The sequence below is a fragment of the Manis pentadactyla genome, chromosome 17 (genome assembly GCF_030020395.1).
Source record: "Manis pentadactyla isolate mManPen7 chromosome 17, mManPen7.hap1, whole genome shotgun sequence".
Lineage (NCBI taxonomy): Eukaryota > Metazoa > Chordata > Mammalia > Pholidota > Manidae > Manis > Manis pentadactyla.
In genome coordinates, this window is record NC_080035.1 from 64,688,802 (window position 1) to 64,712,783 (window position 23,982).

Here is a 23,982-nt window from a genome sequence, read left to right on the forward strand (position 1 = left end):
GCACCACTCCTGGCCCCAGAGTGGGGAAGGAAGTGTGTTTCCGGGTATGAAACATGGATTATCTTGAATATATTTGGTTATATGTACATTTTGCATTTTGTAATTGAATAAGGATGTCTGGTGTTGGCCAGTTGGTGGGGAAAAGCCTTACTGGGCGGGGGTGGGTGGGGCGGTGAATGTGTTTTAATTTTCCAGTAAGGCCTCATCGGTCCTGACTGATGAGTGAGAACAGTGTGGATCTGGGACTTGAGCGTGTGTGTGGTGGTGAGAGTCCTGAGAGGGTGTGACTGCTAGGTTCTCTGTTCATAGAGGATTCTAGGCTCTTAGTGTCATGCCGTTTGACCTCTTTTACTTTGAATTTGAAGTCTAGTAGAACAGGCTGCTTTGGATATTTTAGTCATCACTCTTCTATTTTCACTTAAAAAACAAATCAAGAAAATGCCTGTGGCCTTGTGGGAAGGGTAAGTTCCCCTTTTTTTCTAACAGGTAGGTGCCCTGAAGCTGTTTGTATCCCCAAGGAATTTCTTTAAGTTCTGGGAACCAGCTGGAGGTCAGGTTCCCAGTGAATGATTGCAAAGCAAAGCAAAGCCTGAGGCTTTTCAGACCATATTTAGATGTGAAATGTCTGCATTTAGAATGTTTTAAGAAATAACTTTCCAGCCAGAATATGTATTTCCGCCCTAACTTATTTCAGTCTATGTTGGACGCTTTCCCTGACAGTTGTGAGAAACTGGCTGGGGCTGGAGTTGACAGTGAGGAGATGAAGTCGCTGGGGGTGGGGGGCGGTGTGGGATGGGCACTTAGTTGTGGCCATGCATGGTGAGAGTGGATGGCCGGTTTCCCCGTGGCGTTTGCTGGGTAGGGTAGCTTCTGTGTGCTGGGCTGCCCCTTTCCTGGTGCTCTGGCCAGAGAGGGCAGGCTTTTCTCTGGCCGTTTTTGCCCTGTGGGTTTCTCCAGCACCCGGTCTGAAGCATTTGATGCAAAAAAACCCCCCAGAGAACAAACATGTTGTCATGTTGTTTCTTGGTCCTGAAGCCCTTAGCCGTTCCCCTCTGGTGCTCAGTCCGGGATCTTCCGTGTGGTGTATGTGTACCGTCCAGGCAGGAATAGGAATGTGCCTGCCCCACCTTGGTGGGACCGGAAGTCAGTTCTCCTCTTTACTGTTTTATCTGTTGGCTCCTGTTGGCGAGTAAAGACCTAGTAGCTGAGTGGATGTACAGTGCTGCAGGTTCCGGGGCAGGAGGCCCAGGCAGGTTCACTGGAGGGTGTGGCGGAGGGGGAAGAGGCCAGATCCTCTCTGAGGGCAGGGTGGAGGGGCTGGGCTTTCTCCGCACCCAATTTTCCATGCCCCACTCCATCTAGGGGGTGGTCCTGGCTTGACTGTGGTGGTAGAGCTTTTTGGGGCTTTCATTTTGGATAGAATTGCCGCCGCCTCCCTCCCCTGTGTGTTCCATGAGTGTAGTAGCACTACGAGTTGGTCACTCACACTGGGAATCCAGTGCAGGCTGCTGGCTCTCCTCGGGGGTTGGGGCTCCCTGCTCTGCTGCAGCAAGGGGCTGGGAGCCTCGGCGGTGGGCTCTGCCCTCTTGTCCTGGGTTTAGAGGATTCGCCGGCCTGCCCCTGCAGGCCTTCACAGGGAAAGAAGCCCTGTGTGGAGCACTTCTTGGCCAGTCAGATCCCATCTACTTCCCGTCCCTCAGAATTCCCAAGGTCTTGTCTGGACTGCGACTGCTCATGGCTTCTCGCCGCCCTGCTTTTAGCACTGCAGTGGAGTTCTCTCTTACTGTTTAAAGCCCTTCCTGGAATTTCAGGGGAACCTTAGGAAGTGATGAATATTTGCAGTTTACCATCTGGACACATTATCAAAGTTCCAGTTTTCTAACTAGTTGAGTTTTAAAGTTAATGCAATGTACTGGTCGCATTTCTGGGTCTGAAAGTCAGCACGGAACTCTGCTGGCCCTGGCAGGTGTCTTGCATCTGCCCACACCTCCTGTGGTGACCGTGGCTGTTCTTTGCGGCCCTGCCTCACTGGCTCCAGGGATGGCCGGGGTGCAGGGCCTGTGCTGGGTGGGCTCGGGTCCTGTTTCATGGGCGCTGCTGGGGCCTGTGTGCGTGTGTATCTCTCCCCTGCCCCCCCCCCCCCCCCACCTTTGTGGCTGATCCTTGCTGCTTTGTTCTTCTGTGTCACCATTGTCATGCCATCTTCTGGAGCCCGGCTTAACCCCTTTGTGAAATAAGCCAGGCATGATGGCTGGTATTGATACAGAGGAACCCACAAAATTGCATGATGGCTGGCGTGGCCAGGGGACTTCTGTGACAGTCACCTCCATGGGAGGAAGACTGACTGGCACTTTGGGTGTCAGCCGTGTTGTTTCCATGTCAGGGTTCTGCATCCCCCTGCCCCCCCAAACTGCCTAAATATGACTGGTGTTCCTTTTGTGTATAGGTGGCCTTGTCTTCATGTTTTGGGTATTGATACAGAGGAACCCACAAAATTGCATGATATAATTCTTAGTTTAAACTGAAAATGTTTGGGGGCAAGGTGGGAGAAAGTGCCGTGTGTTGGTAGAATCGTCATCAGAATTTAATTTGGTCTCTGGTGGAGGAGTGTCGGTGGAGTTAAGTACAAGATGTGCAGAAGCCACGCAGGCGAAAATTCTTGCTGAATCTGTTTTCTCAACAGTATGGACCATTCGCATGGAATTTAAATAGCACAAGTTATTTAAGATTCATTTTTACTCATCTCGTTCTAAAATCACAACTTCCATTTGACAATGTGATAGGGCAAAGTTATATTTTTAAGCTTTGCAAAACCACACTCCAGGACTGTGCCCAAAGTAACAACTTGCGTCAGAAATGCTTCCTCAAACTCAGCGTGATTGCTGCCCGGCTGGTGACCTTTGGAATCTAAGGCTGCACAGATTGGGAAGGTGCCTCGCAGTCCTCAGGTGGAGGCGTCTCTCCATTGGTGCTGAGGAGGCGGAGAGAGGGCCCCTCTGCTATCCCTGATGGCGTGTCGGCCAGTGGCATCAGTTGTGGCTGGGGTGCCTGGGTTTACGATCCTGCCGGCTGCTGTGGTCGTGTCGGAGTCCCGGAACTGTACGAAGGCGATTATGAGACCTGGAGGTCATTTGGCCTGGCCCTGCGGGGATCCCGTTGTTCTGCGTCCGCGTGGTCCCTGAGCAGCACCGCGTGCCTCGCCTCTGCGCGGGGCCCCTCCCATGGGCACGGGTTTGCAGGAGGCGTGCATGCGGCTCTCCTTGCTGCCCTGCCTGCCTCCCTGGCCGCTGTGGTGACTGTCAGGGCCAGCCAGGGCCGCTGAGGTGGTGGGTGGTTGGCTGGCTGTGGGTGGTCGCGGGGTCCCCTGAGGAGAGGGCAGCTCCTGCTGGCGGAAGCGGAGCAAGGCCACCAGCTTGAAGCTTCTGGTTTCTGTGCTGGGCTCTGTGCTCCTGGCCGGTTGGTTACTTGAGCCTATACTTTCTTTTTTAAGCCAGGTCGAGTTGGGTTCACTTAACTACAGTTGAAAAATTCCTGACTAATAAGATCTTTGTTAAATGGTGTTTGATAATCTACTTTGTGTTGCAAAGCTTGCTTTTTTGTTTTGTTGGGTGGAAGATACTCCTGGTTTCTAATACCATCTGTGAATTTGGGGGCCAAGATAAGGCACACTCACTAATGTTGGGTTGGGGGGTTTTTGGGTCCCAGGAAGAGTTGGGCACCCTGCCTCAGGGATCCCAGTTGCACCTGCCGGTCAAGGGTGCCAGTGCTCTGCAGAGTGACCGAGTTGCGGACATGCCCAGTTAGAAGGGGTTGGGCTCTGGATTGGGGGAGGAAAGGTGGCGCACAAAGGGAGGATTCCCGCTGCTGGTTTCCAAGCACTGTCCTCAGCTTCAGGATAGTCCTCCCTCCCAAGGAAGGCCGTGGCACCTTCCTTCCCTTGAGTGGGCTGCATGGGTGACCCCCTCACGAACAGTGAGGTGTGCAGCTCATGTGGTTCCCGAGATCGCAGGCCCCTTAGCTGCCGTCCTGCTCTCAGATCCCTCCCTCTGGGCCACCCTCTGTGTGATCAGGACACAGAGCACAAGGCCTCCTGCCCTGTGCATGCGGGCATGCTGTCCATGACAGAACCTCGGGCCAGGGAAAGCCTTCAGGCTGGCAGCTGACCCCTGGTCTCTCCTGAGAGACCACTGTCAAGTCCCCCCAGCCAAGGTGCCCTGAACTGACACCCAGAACCTGTGAGGCAGGAACTCCTGGTGAGGTGAGTGGTTTGTTCCGTTTTCCATGAATGAGGGTGAGTGGTCCAGGCACCTCGCGGTTAAAGGGGTGACTCCCTCTGGTTGTTCTGTCTCCTGCCCCCACCTTCTCTGCAGCTCCTTGGCACCTGGCACAGGGTCACTGATCAGCAGGGAGGGTGGAGGAAGTCTTCTGAGGAAGGACGTGCCCTTCCAGGGCTGGTGTGTAAACAGTTGTGTGCCGTGTCGGGGAGATTTCTGCAAGGCAGCTGCCTTTATTGGTTCTGTGGTGGCTAGAATTGAGGGGGAGGGAAATGTGATTACTGTGGAGCAGCCTTTCCTACTTGGCATAGCAGAAATTCTGTCTCTCAGCCAGCTGAGTGGTTTTAACCTTTACCGTTTGGTGTCAGAACGGTCAGGCTCTAAGTGACCTGTTTCACTTAATACCCTTTTTTCTGGTTGTCTTCTCAGATGTAGTGTCCCTGCTTCAGGAATCAGTTCCGTTGGGGAACATGGGGAGCATGGATGTGTTGCCAGCTCCTGCTGGAAGCTGTGTCAGTCAGCAGCCCCCATGTCCTGGAGGCTTATGAGGCCACAGGTTCACTGGGCTGGCCCTGTGTCAGCTGCAGGCCGGGTGTGCTTTGCTCAGTGTCACCTTTGTCCCAGGCTGATGGACCAGTTTGGGCTTTGCCCCTCTCATTAAACACCCACAGGCTCCTGAGCTTCTGCTTTGGGGCTGGTGTGCATGGTCCTGCCCAGCTGGGCAGGTCACATGTGCCCGCATCCTCTTGGCTGGGGCCCATGGGAAGGCATGGCAGTGGGTGGGATGCACACCCCACTTCCAGGGAAGGGAGTGAATGGAAGAGAGCAGTGACACAGCACGGTGACCTTGGGTTAGACAAAGGGAGTTGGAAAACCGTGTGACAAATGTGAGAATTCTAGAGTGAGTCAGCATCAACTCTTACAACTTGTGGCTTTGAAACCTCTTTATTCTACATTATACTCTCTTGGTTAAGGCTTTCCCCTAAAACAGCCGTCGTCTATCTGGCCAGGGGTTTGTGCATCTGGGAGGGCTTCCACGTGCACACCAAGGGGTCACTCTCGTGGTGTTGCCCTGCCACCCGGGCACCGGTGGCAGTGGGTTGGTGTGTGACAAAGCCACGTCGTCCTTATGTGCAGGTGGGCCCTCCTCACCTTGGGTGTCAGTGCAGGAACTGGAGCTGTTATGTAAGATGTCCACAAGTAAGGAATGTGTCAAAACAGCATTTTTAGAGGACTGGCAGAAGTTAAGGCTGGGGTTTGGGCCAGGTTGCCAAGTGTGTTGGTTTGGGCTCTGTCAGTGAGGTGTCCCTGACAGTGCCTCCTGGGTTTAAGGGTGCGGTGGCATGTGCTCTGAGGAGCTAGTTACTTGGGGCCTATCTGGACAGCTCTGGGAGGGATGGGGTGGAACCCCTCAGGCCACATGGTGTCCTTCTGCTGCAGACAGACACCTTCTGTCTGCCTTTTGTCTGCACTTGATGCCTGCACATCCCCTGACACCACACGCAGTTGTCACCTTCTGTGGGAAGCCCTCTCTCAACTCTTGTGGCCGGGCCAGGGACTTGGGCTTTTCCGCAGCCCCGGCCTGTCCTGAGGGCAGGCTGCAGCTTGCACACCGCTCTTGCCCTCTAGATGGGCAGGGGTCCTGCCAGGCCTTGAGAAGCTTCCATCCTGGGAGGTGCTGACCCACATGAGCCTGGTGGCCTCCCTGTCCTGCCAGGCCCTGCAGTGGTGTCTTCGTCCCTCTTCCGGTTGTCCACAGCCTGGTGCATCCTGTCTCAGAACCTGGTTGTGGGGATGCAGCTCCAGTATAGAGGATGCCTTGGTCACCCTTTGTGGAGTGGTGACTCATTTTCCCCGTATTTTTCTCCTTCAGCCTTTATGGAAGCATGTCAAGAAGGCCAGTTTCTGAACCTTCCCCCCTCTCCTTGCTCCCACATGTTTTCACTTCTGCCAGCACTCCTTCCCCACCCTTGCACCTCCCACCGTACCCCCATCCTCTGCCCTCCACACCGGGTTGGGAACTCGTAGGCTCAGGGTGCCATGTAGCCAGTTTGTCTGGGTGGTGGTGGTTTGTGTTGGCTGTCCTGGCCTAATTTCTAATAGAGCTCCTGCCCCCTCAGAGTGACCTGTGCATCCTGCAGCCATTGCCATGTCCAGGCACTGACCCCCTACACAGTCAAAAACCCACATATCATTTTTGACTCCCCAAAACCTTAACTACGAATAGCCTTACCAATAACAGAAATAGCCAATTAACACATATTTGTATGTTACATGTATTATATACTATATTCTCACAATAATGAAAGCTAGAGAAAAGCATGTTTTCAAATTGTTGCAAATCCCTAAAAAAGTTCCCAAGATGAAAAAAATCTTCATGTAAGTGGACCTATGCATTTAAAGCCTATGTTCAAGGCTCAGTTGTATTTTAGGAAGTGGGTTTTCCTTGGTAGGATGTAGTTATTGGTAGGTCAGGTTTTACAGGGGACCTTGAAGCTTGGTGTGCAAGATTTGGTATTTTTTAGTCTTGGTCCTTTTTGAACACGTGAGGCGCTCGTGGGTCGCGGCTTCCTGTCCGTCGTCAGTACCTGCCTGTTCTTGAGCCCTGACATGCGGAGGGCTTCTGTACGTTGTGCGGCTGGGACAAGCAGAGGCTTTCCTGGGACTGGGGAGGGTTATCTGGTTCCCTCCCACCCCACACCTGCCATCTCCGGCCTCCCCTCCCTTCCCCTTAGAGACGGTGGACACTGGGGGAAAGCATTTTTCTCTCCCACGTTGACAGCTCTGCTCTTGTCTGTCCCGTTGCCAGTTTGGCTTGCCTTTGCTGTGTTTCATCATGCAGGACTGTTTCTACTGGAAGTAAAATATTGGAAATAAACCAATACATTTAATGTTAGGAGTTTTTTGGAAAATGGTAGGCTAATTATATTTTCAGAATATTGATTTTACTGCACACTCAATTCAGTAAAATGTGGAAGTGAGGGAGAGTTTTTGGCAATCCTCTTCAACTGGATAGAGTCTAAGCTCTGGGCTAGGAACTTGGAGGGGAAGTCAGGCAAGAGCGGTATGCAGGCTACATAGCTCTGGAATGACAGGTGTTCCCTCCTCACTGTGCTTCTAAGGGACGGTTACAGGTGTGAGGAGGTAAGGATTCAGGACACCTTCCTGGTCTCTCGGGGTGGTGGGGGAGCTTCTCACCCTGGGCTCCTTGGGTTCACCTGGAGAGTGAACATTCCAATTCTGGGCCCATCCTTTAGGGATCACGGTCGGTCTGGGACTCAGCGTGTCTTGGTTTTCTCAGGTTCCGGGGAACCGTAGTGTGCAGCTCCTCCTGAGAACCACTGTTCCCTGGGGCTGGCAGCCTTCTCTCCGGCACGCTCCTTACCGCCGCCAGGCTGCCTGGTCAGGAGGCGGACAGCTCGGGGAGGGCTTTTCTCTTGGAGCACTGAGTGCCCCAGGGGACAACCTGGTGTGCTGACAAGGACCTGCTGCTCTCCTGCCTGCGCTGACTTACTCTGCAGAGAGAATTCTATTGAAGTGCCAGGGCGCTTTCTCCTCTTTCCCATGGTACAGACGCTCTCTGGCCCCTAGGGTTTTTGGTTTGGCTTTTTGTTGAATACATTCCTATTTCAGGAAATAGTCTCTCACCTTTTTCTGGAGAAATGCTTTAGTCAGAGCATTTTAGTAGCTCAGAATATGCATTTTTTTCTGCCAGTGGCAAGCGTTTGTCTCATCTCATCGTTCAGTTTCCTGTTCAGAAATGTGTATATGTGAATTCACTTAAGTTCTGATGTCACATTGAAGCCCATTGGAGGCAGTTCAGCCAACCAGATGCTTCCTGGTATCCAAGTAAAAAAGATACATAGTTCTGGAATAACAGGAAACTTCAGCTTTCAACATCCTGTTTTTCTGGGTTTTGTGACTTGCTGCTTCACCACAATGAAGGTTAGTGGACATTTTTATGTATATGTCTTTTGTCGAATGCCCCGATTTTAATTTTCTAAGTTCTAGAACTCAGGCTTTACAGCTGAAAGGCATTCAGATCACCTACCCTTCATTTTCAAGTAAGGGGACTTTGCCTGCATGTCAGGAAGCTGAAGGCTCATGGTATTCCTAATTCCTTTAAAAAAATGCAGCTGATGATTGAGAAATATATATGGATATGTTAGCCTAGCTAATGCTCTCATTTGATTAGGAATTTCTTAAAAATAGTAGATGTCACAACAAATGAATTAAATTCTGTATTGTAAGGTGATTCTGAAGAGTAAGGGGTATTTCTTTTCACAATAAGGATGTGACATCATGAAATCAGCTTTATTCTGTTCTTCGACTGGATGAGAGATGACATTTAGTAGCTGGACAGCACGTAGATGCTCTGTTCCGCCTGCCTTTCAGCTTTCAGAAAAGCGAGCTGTTGTCACTCCTCTCTTGACTTGGTGATATGATGGCCTCCTTTCTTGAAGTTTTTCAACTTCTGGATTTTCTTTTTTCTCACACTTAAACATACCTCATGATGATTTTTACTCATTCTTTCAGAAATTAAAGGCAGAAGACCATTAGCTGAAGTTGACTGTTGAGGAAGATGACAGGAATTACTCAGATTTGGAATGACTCTTTTTAGCTCTTCTTTATGTGCCTAAACTCACAGTGACATTTAGGGCCACAGGGTAGAGGGTGGATGGGTGGATGGGTTGGTGCATTGATCCATTCAGCAGACATTTCAGTGTTGACTGTGTTCCGGCCATTGCTCGATGCTGGCTTTTGTACAACCTGCGTTTGTAGAGTTGACTGTCTAGGGCGCATGCATACACAGAACAAAGAACTGTTGTGAAAAATGTGCTGCGAGAGCCCGCTGAGGGGACCTGATGGAAGTCTGGTGGGGAAGTGAGGCTGGAGGTCTGATGAGTAAGAGCTAGCCAGGAAAGGGGGGGTGCAGGCCGGAGGCAGGAAGAGGAGGGGGTCCTGGCAGGGTGAGATGGGGGGAGTGGCCAGATGAGGGGCAGGTGGCAGGAAATTGGAGAGGAAGTCAGGGCCTGCCTCTGGGGCTCGTCATTCCTGGATGACTGGTCACATTTGTTCTTTTTGTCCCATTGAAAGAAACTTTTAAGTATGTTAACATGATTTACATTTGGGTATATAAATACATCCTTGTTATTTGCATCTCTGAGAAATATTTTCAGCACGGAATTGTAGATAATTTCAGTATTAAATTTTTTGTGGGGGTTATTTGGTGATAAAAGCTTATATATAATCTTTAGATGGCATTTGGAAGTGAAATCTGTGTGTTTTTGGTGTGTGTGCACCCACGTCATGGACTGATTAACTAGAGGTGAGGTGTCCAGGCCAGCCGTGAGCTTTGCCTTCCAGCTCCTGCGTGTACCGTGTGTGTGTGTGCTGGCACTGACTCCATGGTTTCCTGGGTCTAGGCAGTCACACTGGAGGAGATAACAGACTAGACAGGGATGATCTGGCCACAGTGCTCTGCTTCGAGGGGAGGTGTCTGTCTCGCACGTTTACCTGTCTTCCCTGCCTTTTACTCCCCCATCCATTCTGAGGTCTGCGTCTCCCTTCTGCTGCTAGCTTGGAGGTGACTGCTGGAGAGCAGCTCTGTAGCGTGCCTGCCCGTGGCCTCTGCCTCCACCTAAGGAGAAAGGGATTGTGAAGCCAGCCCCTCAGGCACTGAGTGCCAGTGGCCTGGGCACCCTTCACAAAGGAGGGTGGGTGGAGCATGGTGGGCCCTTGGTGGTTAGGAAACTGGTGTCAGGCCCAGGGTTAAAGTGCGCCCCAATAGGGACTTGGGATTAGACCCCCCCCCAAGACCTGAAGCGGGTCTCACTGGGTCCCCCGCTCCGCTCAGGTTGTGCCAGATCTCCAGGATTTTGTCAGTGGCCTGCATGTGGTCCTCTGCTTGCTGCGAGAAGTTCCCTCATCCTGCGCCCAGCACAAGACTAATAGTGCTTGTTTTTTCCTTTCAGACATTTGATGCACATGATTTGTATCAGGGGCAGAATTTTAACAAGGTCCTCAGTTCCTTAGTGACGCTAAATAAAGTAACAGCAGGTAAGACCTTTTCATTGAACTTGAGCGGGTGGGAAAACCAAAGGGCAGAAATCCTTTGCTTTTATGACAGCAAGGCAAATGTGCATTATTGAATCTAAAAAATACACTTCTATTGCATTAAAATTTTGGTTGTCACTTTGCTGTGATCTTTTTTTCTCAATAGAACAGAATCTTCCTGTGTAGGTTCTTGGGTGGATATCGGGTGTTTTCCTTTCTGTGACTAAAAGATTTCTTCCTGGAAGTATAACATAGTGGAAATGCCTTGTTCACATGGGCAGACTCACAGGCTGTCTTGGAGCTAAAAGCACCTCTGTCTGGAATTTGAGTTTGTGTGCTGATTAAAGCTCGTATCTAGTGGACAGACCTTGTGACCCCCTATGAGGCGTGCCTGTGGCAGGGGAGAGGCCCAGGGCCCTGTCTCTGGATAAGCCTGGCCCGGGTTTCCTGAGGGCCGAGCGGTGCTCAGCCTTTGCCATGTGTGGTGTCCTGAGCCCTGGTCATGCCCTGAGGATGGCAGTGACTGGAGGTGGCGGCGCAGTGGCTCCTCCTGTGGCTCCCAGACTGAAGTGGACACAGCCAGGCTCTGTGCTCACTCCTTGGGAGGGGCCGCACCTGCCCCGGGAGCCCCAGAAAGCTTTGTCTTCAGAGAGCTGTATATATCAATCAAAAAAGAAGGTCTGAGTGGCTCTTTTGTTTTAAAGTCATTAGTTTTCTCTTTACCTTCACAGATTTTAGCTTCAGATTTGTGGGGAAACTGAGACCTTGATGTGTCTCTTGGTCAGAAACCCTTGAGTTGGTTTTGTCAGGCCCTCTTCTCATTTCCATGCTGGCCTTCCCAGTGGGGTGTCCTCACTGCACTGTGGGGAGGAGCCGAGCCAGAGCACTCCTGGCTCGCAGTCCTGTGTGCTCAGGGACCGTCCCTAGCGCCCACTCATGGCACACATGTGTTGGGTGGGCTGCCTGGGCTCTGGCCCACTGCCTGTGCATGTGGGGAGGGCCACCCAGAGCTGCCTGCTGGGCTGGGCAGGGTATCAGTGCAGCCACATTGTCATGCTGAGGCTTCCAGTTAAAAGTCTCCAAGGGCTGTTGAGATGGAAGCATGTGGGGGTGGTGCTCAGTTGGGACCTGTGCAAACGAAGTCCCTGGGAAGCCCGGGGATCTACATGCAGGAGGAGGAGAAGCGACTGCAGAGGCAGATGTCCAGCCACACCACCTGATGACGTGCAGATGAGCATGAATTGTGAATAAGATGTGAGGCCTCCTTCTCTATCCTACGTTGTTAAGAGGAGAGCTTTCATGTGAACGAGCAGATAACATTGAACAAGATGAATTACATGGTGCAGAGGTGATACAGCAGTGGAGATACTTAATAAACTGGACTTTAACACAAGAAATGCCAAGTGGGAGCTGTGCCAGGGCCCCAGCCACGCTTCCTTGCCTGAGACCCTGACGGCATGCTGCTTCAGAGGCCATGAGATGTCTTGTAATTGACGGGGTCTCTTGCAGACAGGGACAAGAGCTGGCGGGTAAACACAGTGCATGTGATTCTCCGTTCGACCCCTCTGTTCCTGTGGAATCTGCTCTGGCAGCTGCTCGTAGGAGAAAGGGGGCAGCTCCGACTTACACCCCCAGCAGTGAGGGCAGGGGCAGGGTGAGAGCGGGGAGAACAGTGGGCCGCCTCGGGTGGGAGGAACCTTCCGTGCTCGTCCCTGTTCACTGTCTGCTCTTACTTGTTGGGTTTGAGGTCAGTGGGTGGAGGTGAGCACCTGGCTCAGCAGTAAGTCAGCTGGAGCCGTTACTCCGGGGTGGCTGCCGGCCGCCTGGAGAAGACTCGTCATCTGCTGCTGCGTAAAGCCGTCTGTGTTCTCCAGGTGTGAGGATGAGTACCCGCCTTTCAGTTGGACAGAAGGAAGACTAATGATGGGGAGCTGGGCATGTCCCGGAGACGCCTTGCTGTTCCACGCGTGCCCTGGAAAGCTGGAGTGCAGAGAGATCTCTGGCACATAGCATGTAGCCATGCAGGCAGCATCCTCCCCAAATGCCCTCTAGGAGCTGGTTCTGTGCCCTGGGGTGCTCAGGCTTCTGCCATGCTACAGTGCAAGGCACGGCCCTTAGCAGGGCGGGAGAGCTGTAGGGGCCGTTTAGAGCTGTTCTGGGAAGGATTCAGACTGGGATAGCAAGATGGAGGGTGGGGTTCCCAGCACCAGTGCGGGGGCACCAGGCTGGGCAGTAGGAGGGAAGCATGCGTGCAGCCCCGCTCAGCTTGGGGCTGGCTTTCCTGTCAAGGGATGTAGACCCGGTGGTACCACAGCCTACACGCTTCAAGAAAAGCTGAAATCAGGTTTTCCTGTGAGCTACCTTTAGCTTTCCAGTTGGCAGTTTACTGAAGATTTTATAACTCTGTAAGCCACTCCAGGTGCCAGGAACACAGGCCCGGGAGGCCATCGGGTGAAGGATATTTTTTATAGCCTGCTCCTCATGTAGCTTTAGGAAATTGCTATGCAAATAGGTGTCGTGCTTTCCCTAGAAAACCTTTTCATGGCTTCATTTTTTTCTTGAACAACTCACTCCTAAGCAATGGGCTGGTGGCATTTGCTTTTTTCTTGGCCTGAGCGGCCTATCCAGTCACGAGGAGAGTCCAGAGAGAGTACTGAGCCCTCTAACATGTTCCCCTTGGTCCTTTCATAACTTCGTGAGGTGAGTATGTTTTGGGCTGCCTTCATTTTGAGGACATGTCCTCAGAAGGGTTGCTCTGATTGAAAAATACAAGGGAATTTTCTGTTGGTTTTAAATGAGTCTTTTCCATTTGTTGCAAAATAATCTTGCTGCGTACGGCGTGATGTGTAATCTCACCCGGTGGGCATCTGGCGGTGTGGTGCTGGAAAGAAGTACTGGGTGATGCTCTGCTAAGGAACTGAATTGGAAAGACATATTTTTTCCAGGTGTAGGGGAAGTATTAACAGTTACAAACCATTTCACAAACTTGAAAATTATGCTAGAGAAGAACCACTAAGTAGTTATTTCCAGCTAACTTCTGTCGGTGGGGGGTTGGGGAGTGAGCCCAGCCGCTTCTGTTGCGGACAGTGGGCTTTGGTTCTCTGCACACACAGCCCGCGGGCCCGCCCCGGCTGGCGGCCGGCGTGCGGTGTGGGGCCAGGCGTCTCAGCCTGCTCTTCTCTCTGCACGGCCTTTCAGACATTGGACTGGGAAGTGACTCTGTGTGCGCCCGGCCGCCATCGCATCGGATAAAATCTTTTGACTCGCTGGGATCCCAGTCTTCACACAGTCGGACTTCAAAATTGTTCCAGGGCCAGTATCGGAGTTTGGTAAGTTTGCGAGAGTTGGTTATTGACGGTGGAATACGTTGGGAAGTGCGTGTGGGTGTATCTGGAAGGATGTGCGCCAAGAGGTGGCGTGGCTTTGCTGCCATTCATTTACTTGCGTTTGGCGTTTGCGTGTCACCACATTATTAGATGTAACGCTTAATGACAGCTTTTGAAAAGCATGTCTATTTTGGGGGTTATGTTTTAAGATGCATAAATCTGCTTATCTAGAGAAATGTGTGCTTTAAACCACCTCCCTGGCCACTCGGATAGTATTTTCTAATCAGCCAGGCACAGATGTACACAAGTATGGAAATAACAAATGTGTGTGTCACAGTACTTAGAGGTATGAAAAGAAATGGCTAAAAGCTGGACAATCTAAAGGTGGGTTTTCTCTGGATCAAAGCATGTCTTGGAGGGTTACTGAGTTAGGCTGTAGTTCATGGAGGAGGGTGGGCGGGGTGGGCAGGGTGGAGGATGAGGAAACCGGGCTAGGTCATCCTAGAACGTGAAGAAAAGGCCGCTCACGAGCAGTCAGAACCCAGGCTGTGAGCAGAGAGCATGGGGTGCAAGAGTGAGACTGGGCAGGTGAGAGTGTGCTGAGCAGGAGTGTGGAAAGGCATTGTGCCAGCTGGCAGGGTGGGGGGGGGGCAGACCCTGTCATCAGGGGAGAGCTTGCCAGGTCCCCTTTGGGGCTAATGTGGGATGGCATTTGGTTTGAAGACTGAGTGGTGTGACTCCTCTTTCTTGCAGTGTTTTAGGAAATTATTTTGTTAGAAACAAATGGTCTTGTGAAGTGAGTCTGAAGAGAGCCTGATTCTTCTAGAGTTTTTAGGGGACCATGGCTGGCTGTCTGCTTCAACATAGGAAGGGATATTAAGTAAGCTAATGGGGATCATAAAGAGAAGAGAATTAATTTGGTTAGAATTATACTTTGTATAGGGAAATAAATTTGAGTTTTGTTCATAAAGCAGTATTAGAAACTCAAAGCTGCAGAGGGAATATTATTTTTATGTGTTCCAGAACTCTTTGAACTCAGGCTTACTCTCCTTGCTCTTTATCCCTGACTGTCTCCCCTTGGAGAAATCCCCTGACCCCATTTCTGATGCTGTGTGCAGTCCAGCATGCATGGAGTTCTCTGTGCCTGGTGCTGTCAGGTGCTTCCCTGGTTGCAGATAGCCCTCATGTCCCCTCTGCAGTGGGGTGTAAGGTCAGCCCTAGGGGAATGTCGTAGAGCGCTGTTGGCAGTGTTACCATTCCAAATTAAGGACCAATGTACAAACCACTTGAAAAATGTTTTTAATTAGCTTTGTAGAATACATGAGGAAAATGTAAGAGCAGTCCACAGACTCTGAGTGAAGAAATATTTCTGTCTCACCCTTTCGCCTGTGCTGACTTCCATCTGTTCCCTCCTTTGTTGAGTAGGTGAGGACTGGAGTTCAGATGTATTATCTTAAGTAAAATAAAGTTCATTGTAATGTTGATGATGTTACTGAGATCACAAGAAGTATAGCATTAACTTGGCATTAGCTAGAGAAATGTTAAATTGTGCCGGAAATAAAAAGACCTGTGTGTGTCTCCCGTTTCCTGTCCGTGCTTGGTGGCCGGGGCTGGCTGCTGCGGGTAACGGGAAGACTGCCGTTACACATGCTGGGTAAGAAAACGCTTTGCCCTTAGGTTTTTCTGTGTCTTTATTAGTACTTTGAGGTAATTTCTTGGATTAACAGTGATTTATAATGAATTGAGTGGCAGAATATTCGTTTAAAGCTGGGTGATGGCCCTATGGAGGTTCACCTATCCTCTACTTTTGTGTTCGGAATTTTCCATAAAAAAGAAATCAAGCTAATACAGCTTGTAGTGTCTTGAACATTGATCTTGTGGTCTCATTAAAATGAAGGTCAGCTTTGAGGTTGTGTAAGGCACCGCCATCCCCAGAGCAAGGACTGGCATTTTCGGGGTGCTGCCGTGAACTCTCTGCTGCGCGGCCTTGCGCAGCGCATCTGTGTGAGAATGTTCCCCAGCCGCTGCCCCAGAACCCTGCTGCTCTGGGGCAGGTTTCCTGGCTTGTGACGTGACAGACTTGAATAGTTCTGGGGTTTGGTCTACACTGAAACCCAGGCTTTAACTTCTTTACTCGGTGCTTCTCGATTATCCCTTTCTTGGGATGATCTCTTTGTACTCTCTTTCCCGCGCTCTGCGCTAAATTGAGTGGTTTATCTTCCCCTGTGCCCCCTGCTGTGCCTCTCACCAGTCAGAGGGTGTGAGACGAGGCTGCGCGGTTTCCTCCTCCTCCTTTCTTCATAAGTAACTTCCGTCGGCTTGTTTGGGGTTCCTTCCCGTCCACGCTCCAGTCTTCATCTGACTGATCAGTGCTTCCTTCATCTGACTCCTGATGAGTACGCACTGGGCTTTTAAAGTTTTCTTAGGGTTTGGGGAGATACCTGCGAGGCTGTCATTCTGATAAGCCTTCATTTGTGGGAGTTGTGGCTGAAGCATTTCCTCCCCATAGGCTCCTGGGACTGTCTGCAAAACTCATTAACCCAGTGCTGGTCACTAAGTCCACAAACTCCTATCTTCAAGGTGAACAAGGCAGGATATCAAAAATGTTTCACACGTGTGACCTTTAAATCATTTCTATGCAATAAACATGGAAAATGAGTTTTGCTGCATTTCATGAATTCTAAGACTAAAAAATTAGCACCTTGGAAAGCATGGGTCTCAGAGTTAATGTTGTAATTGACAGTATTTGGGATATAAAACCATTGGCTTGTCTAATTTCTGGCATCTTTTATTTGTTGAAATATGAACAAGGAAACAAGCTTTGAGTTCAGATATGCAGGATCACAAGACTGGAAATAGTACCCATTAGAGCAGAAATCGGGTCTTTACCTTTTCAACAGACTTTTCTTCTATAAGTGAGATTGTAGGGAATGGAGAGGATGGGATGTGTATGAGGCCAGCACTCCAGAATACCCTGGTTTTTGGTTATTGGATAATTTCAGAACATCTGAGAAGATGAAGCACTTGATTAACTTAAAAGACAGGTGGCACTGCCGCGTGGTGCTTTGACTGGGAATCAGAGGCCCTGAAGGACGTGTGTGGTGGTTAAGATCCTGAACCTGTGCACTGTACCCCTTCTCTCCCTAGGAAAGTATGCATATCCTAAGTGAAGAGCTTGCTGCATTTTTATGAGTTGAGCATTGCTGTGTAAGCCACATGCAGATCAAGAGCTAGAACTTGACCAGCAACACCTCTGCTGGGCACCTGCTGCCCTGGTTTCTAGAGTGGGCAGGAAGAGCTTCGCCTGTCTTCTGTTTTGCGCAGATGGATTCTGCAGCACATGCCCTTCTTGTGACTGGCTTCTTGTGCTTAACCTTTTATGTTTTAGATTGTTACGGAGTGTCACATTGAGCCCAGATAGGTGACAAACTATAGTTGGAGGAGAGCTTTTAAAGAAAGGGAAGGAAAAAATCCATAGTGACAAGATAATGGTTAAATACATCCTTCCCAGCTTCCTGTGCTGTTAGGCTGAGTGGTGGAGTCACCCGGGCACAGCGCTTTGGGGTGTACTCTCCATGTTACCCCATTGGCATCTTACCCTCTACACAGCACTCCATGGAGCAACACCCTAAAAACCTGTGTATCCTCCGTGGAGTAAGTGTTGAGTGAGTGGACATTAGTGGAATCAAGTTAGGTGGGTCTAGACTGGCTACCTGTTCCCTGTACCTCTTCCCACCTTCCCTCTGACTCCTCCCTGCCCTGGGCAATATGGAGTGTCCGTTTCTGAACTAGAAGAGGTGTCAGTGGAGTTTGCCTGGCCTGTGCCTTGGGTATGGAGAACTTGTGATTGTAGCGAGAAAGGTGTCGACCCTGTATGTAAGGTCCTGATGGGACAGTGCCACGCTGCTGCTTGCACTGGGGCTGGCTCTGCCTGGAGAGGGCCTGGCGCTGGGTGCTGAGCCACAGTGGAGTGCCTGGCAGCAGGGTCCTCCGGAGCGGTGTGACTTTCTGAGCGTCCTGCTCCCCATTTGCCTGTTCCGCATTGTATTCCATGGTTGGAATTTAGCACTAGGGTTACCGTTTGTAGGCTCTACACAAAGCTGCTGGCCCAGGATAAGTCACAGAAAGTAGAGTGTAGTGAGGTCCTAGTGGGCAGAGGATGGTTTGCAGAGTGCGAGTCTCGTGTCCCTGCCCACCCAGGGCCACTTCTCCAGTTGCGAGTGTCAGTGGACCGGTGGGGTTGGGGCTGTATCCTGCCCCCCGCCATTCCGGCACCAGCCAGCATCATGTCTGAGGTGAGGCGGTCAGCCGGAACTTCATTGCCAAATGTCGAAGAGCTGTTTATTTACTGAGTATTCCAAATAACTAAGTGCTAAATGTTTAACTGACATTTTATGTAGTTGAATTATTAAATATTTACAAACAGGTAAGAATTAAATATTTGGGGGATTTTATCAGCTCCTTGTCTTGGAGATCTGCCTCATCACGGTGTGTGTGCGCTTCACTCTTGTCATCTTTCTGTTTAGTGGTACGTGCACTTAGTTGAGAGAGCCTGGTAATTACTTCTTCAAGACTTGTTATTAGGAAAAAATCAGATGGCCACTTCCCATTTTCCCCTTTAGGTACTTGCCTGTGTGTCTCTAACATGCTTAGATTAAGCTTGATTTTCATTTTATTTTCTGACTTGAGGTGTCACGGTGTGGACTTCCCACAGTGGAAAAGGGAATTGGGCCGCCCCCTCTGGTGGCCTGGGCCCCCTCCTGGGGGCAGCGCGCGTGTAAGGGCTGCGGGACCCAGACGCCGAGGTGGCGCGGTGAGCGCTGGACTGTCCTTGCCTTGTGCCTTTGTTTTCTGCATTGCTGGCCGTCCGGGTTTACTTCTCTGGGTACCTTTTGCAGTTTGCACTTCCAGTTTTTTTGTCCAGTTCTGAGAATCTCTTCTGAAATGTTCAGCATGTTAAGAGGAGGAAAATGAAAAATCCTGGGGCTCTCATCAGTTTTTTCTCTCTGAGGAAATTTTATGTTTTTTTTTCCCTGAGATTTTCTGTCTGTCTATTTCAAGAGAATTTGTGCCATTGAACCTTGAACATCGTAGGTTTAAACTTTGCAGCTCCACTTACAGGTGGATTTTTTTTCCAATACATATATTGGAACATTTTTTGAGATTGGCAACAATTTGAAAAAACATTTTTTCTCTATTTGTATCATAAGAGTACAGTATGTAATATATAAAATATGAGTTAATCAGCTGTTTGTTACTGGTAAGGCTTCTGGTCAACAGAGTTTAAGATTTGGGAGAGTCAAGTTAATAAACAGATTTTTGGCCACACGGGGTTCAGTGCCCCCAAACCCCACATTGCTCAAAGGTCAGCAGTAGTTGCTTTTTGAGCCTTTTGGTGATGAAAAACCCTTTCTGATTATCCCAGCATCTGCTTTATCTTGGCATTGGTGGCAGTGTCTTTCTCATTCAAGCTGTGATTGTCCTCATTTTCAGAATGAGTGTTTTTGTGTGTACCCTAGACACGTAGGGAGAGCACATAAGGCCATGCAGGATTCTGCTGCAGCCGTGGCCCCTTCTGGGTTTAGTGTGATGGTGTGGCTCATGTTGGCAGGCTGTGGTTCCAGCGACAGCGTAGTTTCTGGGGTCCTTGCAGTGGTGCGTGGGCGGACTCCTCCACCTCTGCCACTGGGGTTCCTGCTGAACCCCTGCAGGTGCTGCTAGATGGGGGTGGGGGAGGTGGTGGAAGGTCAGGGAAACCTGCCCAGTAGGGTGGGGCTGCCTGCTGCCATCTGATGGGGGTGGGTCCTTGCTGATGTCCCTGGTGCAGGTGGTGCCCTGGTGTTGGGTGGGGCACGGGATGTCCTGCCTAGTCCCTGTGGACACCCAGCTGTGGGCTGAGCCGGCTCACTTGCTGTCAGTGGGTGACTAGGCCTGCTGCCTGTTTCCGACCCCTTGGCTAAGACAGAGCAGCCTTTTCTTGGGGTTTTTGTTTGTTTGCTCCTGTTGGCAGTTCTGGGTTGCAAGCCTCTCCACCTGCTCCAGGATAGATGGAGATCAAAAGAAACCAGCCAGTCTGCCTTCCTCTTCCCACCATCAGAGATCTGTAGATGTGCTTGATCTCTGAGAAAAAATGCAGATTGAATGAGGTACCATTCCTTCCCAACAGTATTTCCCCAAAATAAAATGTTTGGCAATATCCAGTGTTGGTGAATATTCCAAGAAAAAAGAATGCTTAGATACTGTTAGTGGGCATGTAACTTGGTGTAAGTTTGTAGAACCTTTCTGGAGGGCAGTTTAGACATAGGTATTACAATTTTAAATGTCACACGTGTTCTCTGAGCTGAAGTTAATGTATTGGCTTATTTATAGGTGTGTTCAAAGATAGATGAGCAAACAGTTTTAATGTAGCCTTTTCTTTTGCAATAGAAAAATACTAGAAATAGCTTCAAATCCAGTGGAGGATTGTAATAAGCAGTTGATGGCCCAGTCACACGGCAGGATGTCATGCCCTCAGTTAAGACTAAGGAAATGAGGTAGTACTGAAGCGGTGACCATCATATGTTGACTTTTTGTGAACTGTAGAGTTACGTACCGTGAAATAACATACAAACGTGCGTGAAGGCGTGTGTGTGTAGGCTTACCATGGTGAGGAAGGTCTTTGAAGCCGCTTAGGGTCTCCCCTGGGCTGGAACAGGACGGTGGTCAGGGCCCTGGAGACTCAGGAGGCTTCCTGTCTCCGTGTCCATCACTGCCCGGCCTCGGCAGGGGCGATGCTACAGTCCTGCCTGTGGTGACGCACACTGTGCCTGACGGCATTTTCCTCCCCCTCCCCCCTTCCAGGACATGACCGACGATAGCAGCAATCAGCTGGTAGTAAGAGCAAAGTTTAACTTCCAGCAGACCAATGAAGACGAGCTTTCCTTCACGAAAGGAGACGTCATCCACGTCACTCGAGTGGAGGACGGAGGCTGGTGGGAAGGCTCGCTCGGCAGCAGGACCGGCTGGTTCCCCAGCAACTACGTGCGCGAGGTCAAGCCCAGTGGTGAGTGGGGGGGGCCGCAGCTCTTCCTGCCGGAGGAGCGCGGGGTGCCGGCTCAGGGCTTTCCTCCAGCGGGCCTTGTGTGGACGGCCCTGGGCTGAGGATTCAGATCCCTCCCTCTTTGCTCGGCCGAAGTGACTGTCTTTACCCCACACTGGGATAAAGGTGTGGGATAAAGGCTCCCCAGTTAGAAACTGGCGTTTCATTTGGTTGTGACTTTGGCGGAGAGACTTACTGTTATTTTCCATATGTAAGGAGAATATCAAATCTGTTCTATTTTTGTGGATATACTTTATAGCAAAATAAAACTTATTATCCTTTTGTTAGGGCCAGCATCAGGATTTGGAGTTTGTAATATTAGGCAGGATGTATTTAATTTTTATTACCAATGGGTTCTTTTGCCAATCATGTAGAGTAATTTATGTCATTTTTTTTGTACTAACAGTATTTAAAAATACATCATCTTCCCAATGTTTTGTGAAATTGTTTAACATTATTTTACTGACCTTTGAAAAATTACTCAGAGGCTTATCTCAAAATGAGAGGGGGTAGTGGTAGTTGGCATTTCTCGTTTTCCATTTAGGTGTGCTTCACCTTGTAGAATTGACAGTTCTGAGGCCTGGGATCTGTGATTTACATCATGGGACTGTGGGGTGAAGTTCTGTAATGCTGGAGGTCCGAGTGCCCAGGGCGTGATGTGGGGGGTAGGGAGTGCGTGTGTGCTGCCCTGCTTGTCATGGCGTGGGGACGTTGGCAGTGTTCCATTCGTGCCTGAAGCAGCATTAATTCATCAGCAGGGTGCTGTGCACTGTCTGTGTCGCCGGGTGGGTCTGGCCTGCACAGATTCCTCCGTGTATAAAGCTTTGAATTTATGTGGAGCTTGGTTCTAGATACTCTGAGGTGATTTAAAAGTAGAATAAGATTTCAAAACCCGCCTCTTAAAGTGGAGGAGTGAATGGCTGTAGAGGGGTGGGTGAGATTTGCGAAGAATATCGTGTAGCTTGGCTTGTGCATCGTCCCCTTCCTGGAAAGGTAGCTCCTGTGGCTTCTCTAGTTCTGCTTGGGGAAGAGCAGGTTGGTTATGGTCAGCGGTAAGGGCATGCTGCCAGACCGCAGCTCTGCTGGATGTGGCCGTGTGAGCACCTGGGGATGCTCGGGGATGCCCACGGCATCGCAGGTGTGGGGTGAGGACAGGGCCTCCCTTGGAGGGAGTCAGTGGTTTAGGCTGGTGCAGTCTGTGCTACAGTCTGGCACAGAGCAGGAGCTCAGCAAATGACAGGTGCTATTTTATTTTTTAAGGTAGCAAAAAAAAGGATTTTTAAATGTGAATGTAACTGTTTTGATATAACAAGTGTTTTCTCAGTAGTGCCCTCAAATAGTAGGAATTTAAGAAATAGCATGCCTATTATTTTTTTAATTGTGGTAAGAATCATGTAATGTAAAATTTACCATTTTAACCATTAAAAAATAATTTTTATGTGTGCAACTCAGTGGCATTGCACATAATTGTGAAGCCCTCACCACCACCATCTCTGGAACCATTTCATCTTCCTAAACTGAAAGTAAATAATGCCCCATTCCTATCTCCCTCGAGCCCCTGGGGCCCCCCCTTAATTTGGTGGCTCTGAGAACCACATGTGAGTGAACTTGTGCAGTGTTTGTACTCTTGGGTCCAGCTTATTTCGTATCGCAGGATGTCTTCAGGGTCCATCCATGTTGTGGCGCATCAGAATTAACTTCCTCTTTGAGTCTGAGTAATATCCCATCGTACGGATGGAGCACTGGTGAGAAAAAATGGCCTCATCTCTGAGTTTCTCCTCTATTGTCAACACTGCTTCATCCCGCAGCACGACTGACAACAGTTGTATGGGTTTTCCGTACAGTAAGCAGTTTGGTGACACTGCAGTTCAATTTTGGTGCCCTCTGCCTGGAGTTAGCGTCAGATGTGCAGATGGGGAGGGGTTAGTCCCACGAGTCCCAGGTAGTCAGCTGTGCTTTTGACCAGGTTCCCATTCCCACCTCCTTGGGCTTGGTGACTGGTCAGAACTGCTCAGACTTGGGGAGTACTACTTAATGCTCACTGGTTCATTATGTGATGAGGGAAGTGATGAAGGGCACAGCTGATGAGCTCCCTCGGGCGGGTCCGGAAGGCCTGCAGCCTCCGTTCCCGTGGTGTCGGGCTGCGCCACCCACGTGGAAGCTCTCTGGGACTTTTACGGGCTTCCTCATGCAGGCATGGTCGGTGGTGAGCTCAGTCTCGGGCCCCTCGCCCCTCTCTGGAGGATGGGGGGTGAAGTGGGGTGAAACGTCCCAGCGCCTAGTCGTGGCCGGTCTTTGGTGAGCAGCCCCCTCCGGGAGCCCAGCCGTGTCCTCACCACAGCAGACGCTCCCATCACCCAGGACACTCCCAGGGGTTTAGGAGCTCTGTCGGGAACAGGGCCAGAGGCCACATATTAGAGTGGAAGGTGCCGCTGGTGCTCGTGTCCGTAGGACATCGCGAGGCTTAGGCGCTTTGTGCCGGGAACGGGGGCAGAGAGCAGTATATACAGTCTGTTTCCCAGCCACATTTTGCTTATCCACTTGCCTGTGGCTGTGTAAGCAGCTGTGGCTGTTGGCCCTCTGGCTGGAGATAGCAGGATTTGTGTCCAGCTTCCCCCTGTGTGTTCATGCCTTTGACCTGTATGGTTTCTTGTTTGAAGTAGTCCCTCATTGAAGACAGAGGTCTTCCGCGAGTCTGCTTTCTAATTTCAAATTTCTTTCAAATTTCTGATTTCTAATGCTTGCAACAAATGCGCAATGCAGTCTTCTGAATACGTACTGTTTTATGGGGGACACACCGTTGTTCCTCTGCATGTAGTTTCTGTGCAGTTTTGGTATGTTAAATCCATGCATTTCTACTGTACTTTATACATGCTTATGTTTTGCACACATACACCCACCCATGAGAATTTCTTGAATGCAGAGAAGATGGAAAGCGAAGCCACAGGCTGGCTCTGGGAGTGAGGACGGCTGGCCGCCGCTGTCATGAGGTGGGCGTGGAGGTGCACATTCGGCGGTGGGCCGTGTGTGTGGGGTGTGCCGCTGTGGAAGGAACACCACTAGGCCAAACCAGCTGGGGCAGGTCGTGTTCCACATCATGAGGATGCAGACACACACGCCAGGATTCTTTCAGATGGTTATTCTGAGTTTAATTTCCCCCGTTTCTAGGCATCTCACCCAGTGTGTATGGTGTGGGCATTTCCCCAGCACCTTCTCTAGGAGCTGGTCCTCTGGAGGGAGCAACAGC

General features: G+C 50.3%; 1 protein-coding gene across 8 annotated transcripts in view; it reads left to right on the forward strand.

Annotated features, from left to right (window-relative positions):
• Nucleotides 1-23,982, forward strand: part of ARHGEF7 (Rho guanine nucleotide exchange factor 7) — a 124,928-nt gene that overhangs the window by 42,403 nt on the left and 58,543 nt on the right. For 3 of the 8 annotated variants that reach the window (XM_036893925.2, XM_036893928.2, XM_036893926.2), the window contains 3 exons: nucleotides 10,250-10,334; nucleotides 13,530-13,660; nucleotides 20,498-20,699. The exons of 3 other annotated variants lie outside the window; for them this stretch is intronic. In XM_036893925.2, the coding sequence (XP_036749820.2) occupies nucleotides 10,250-10,334; nucleotides 13,530-13,660; nucleotides 20,498-20,699 (418 nt within the window). Of the gene's footprint in view, nucleotides 1-8,095; nucleotides 8,220-10,249; nucleotides 10,335-13,529; nucleotides 13,661-20,497; nucleotides 20,700-23,982 lie in introns of those variants that run through there. 2 more of the 8 variants (XM_036893927.2, XM_036893929.2) reach the window with 2 other exon arrangements.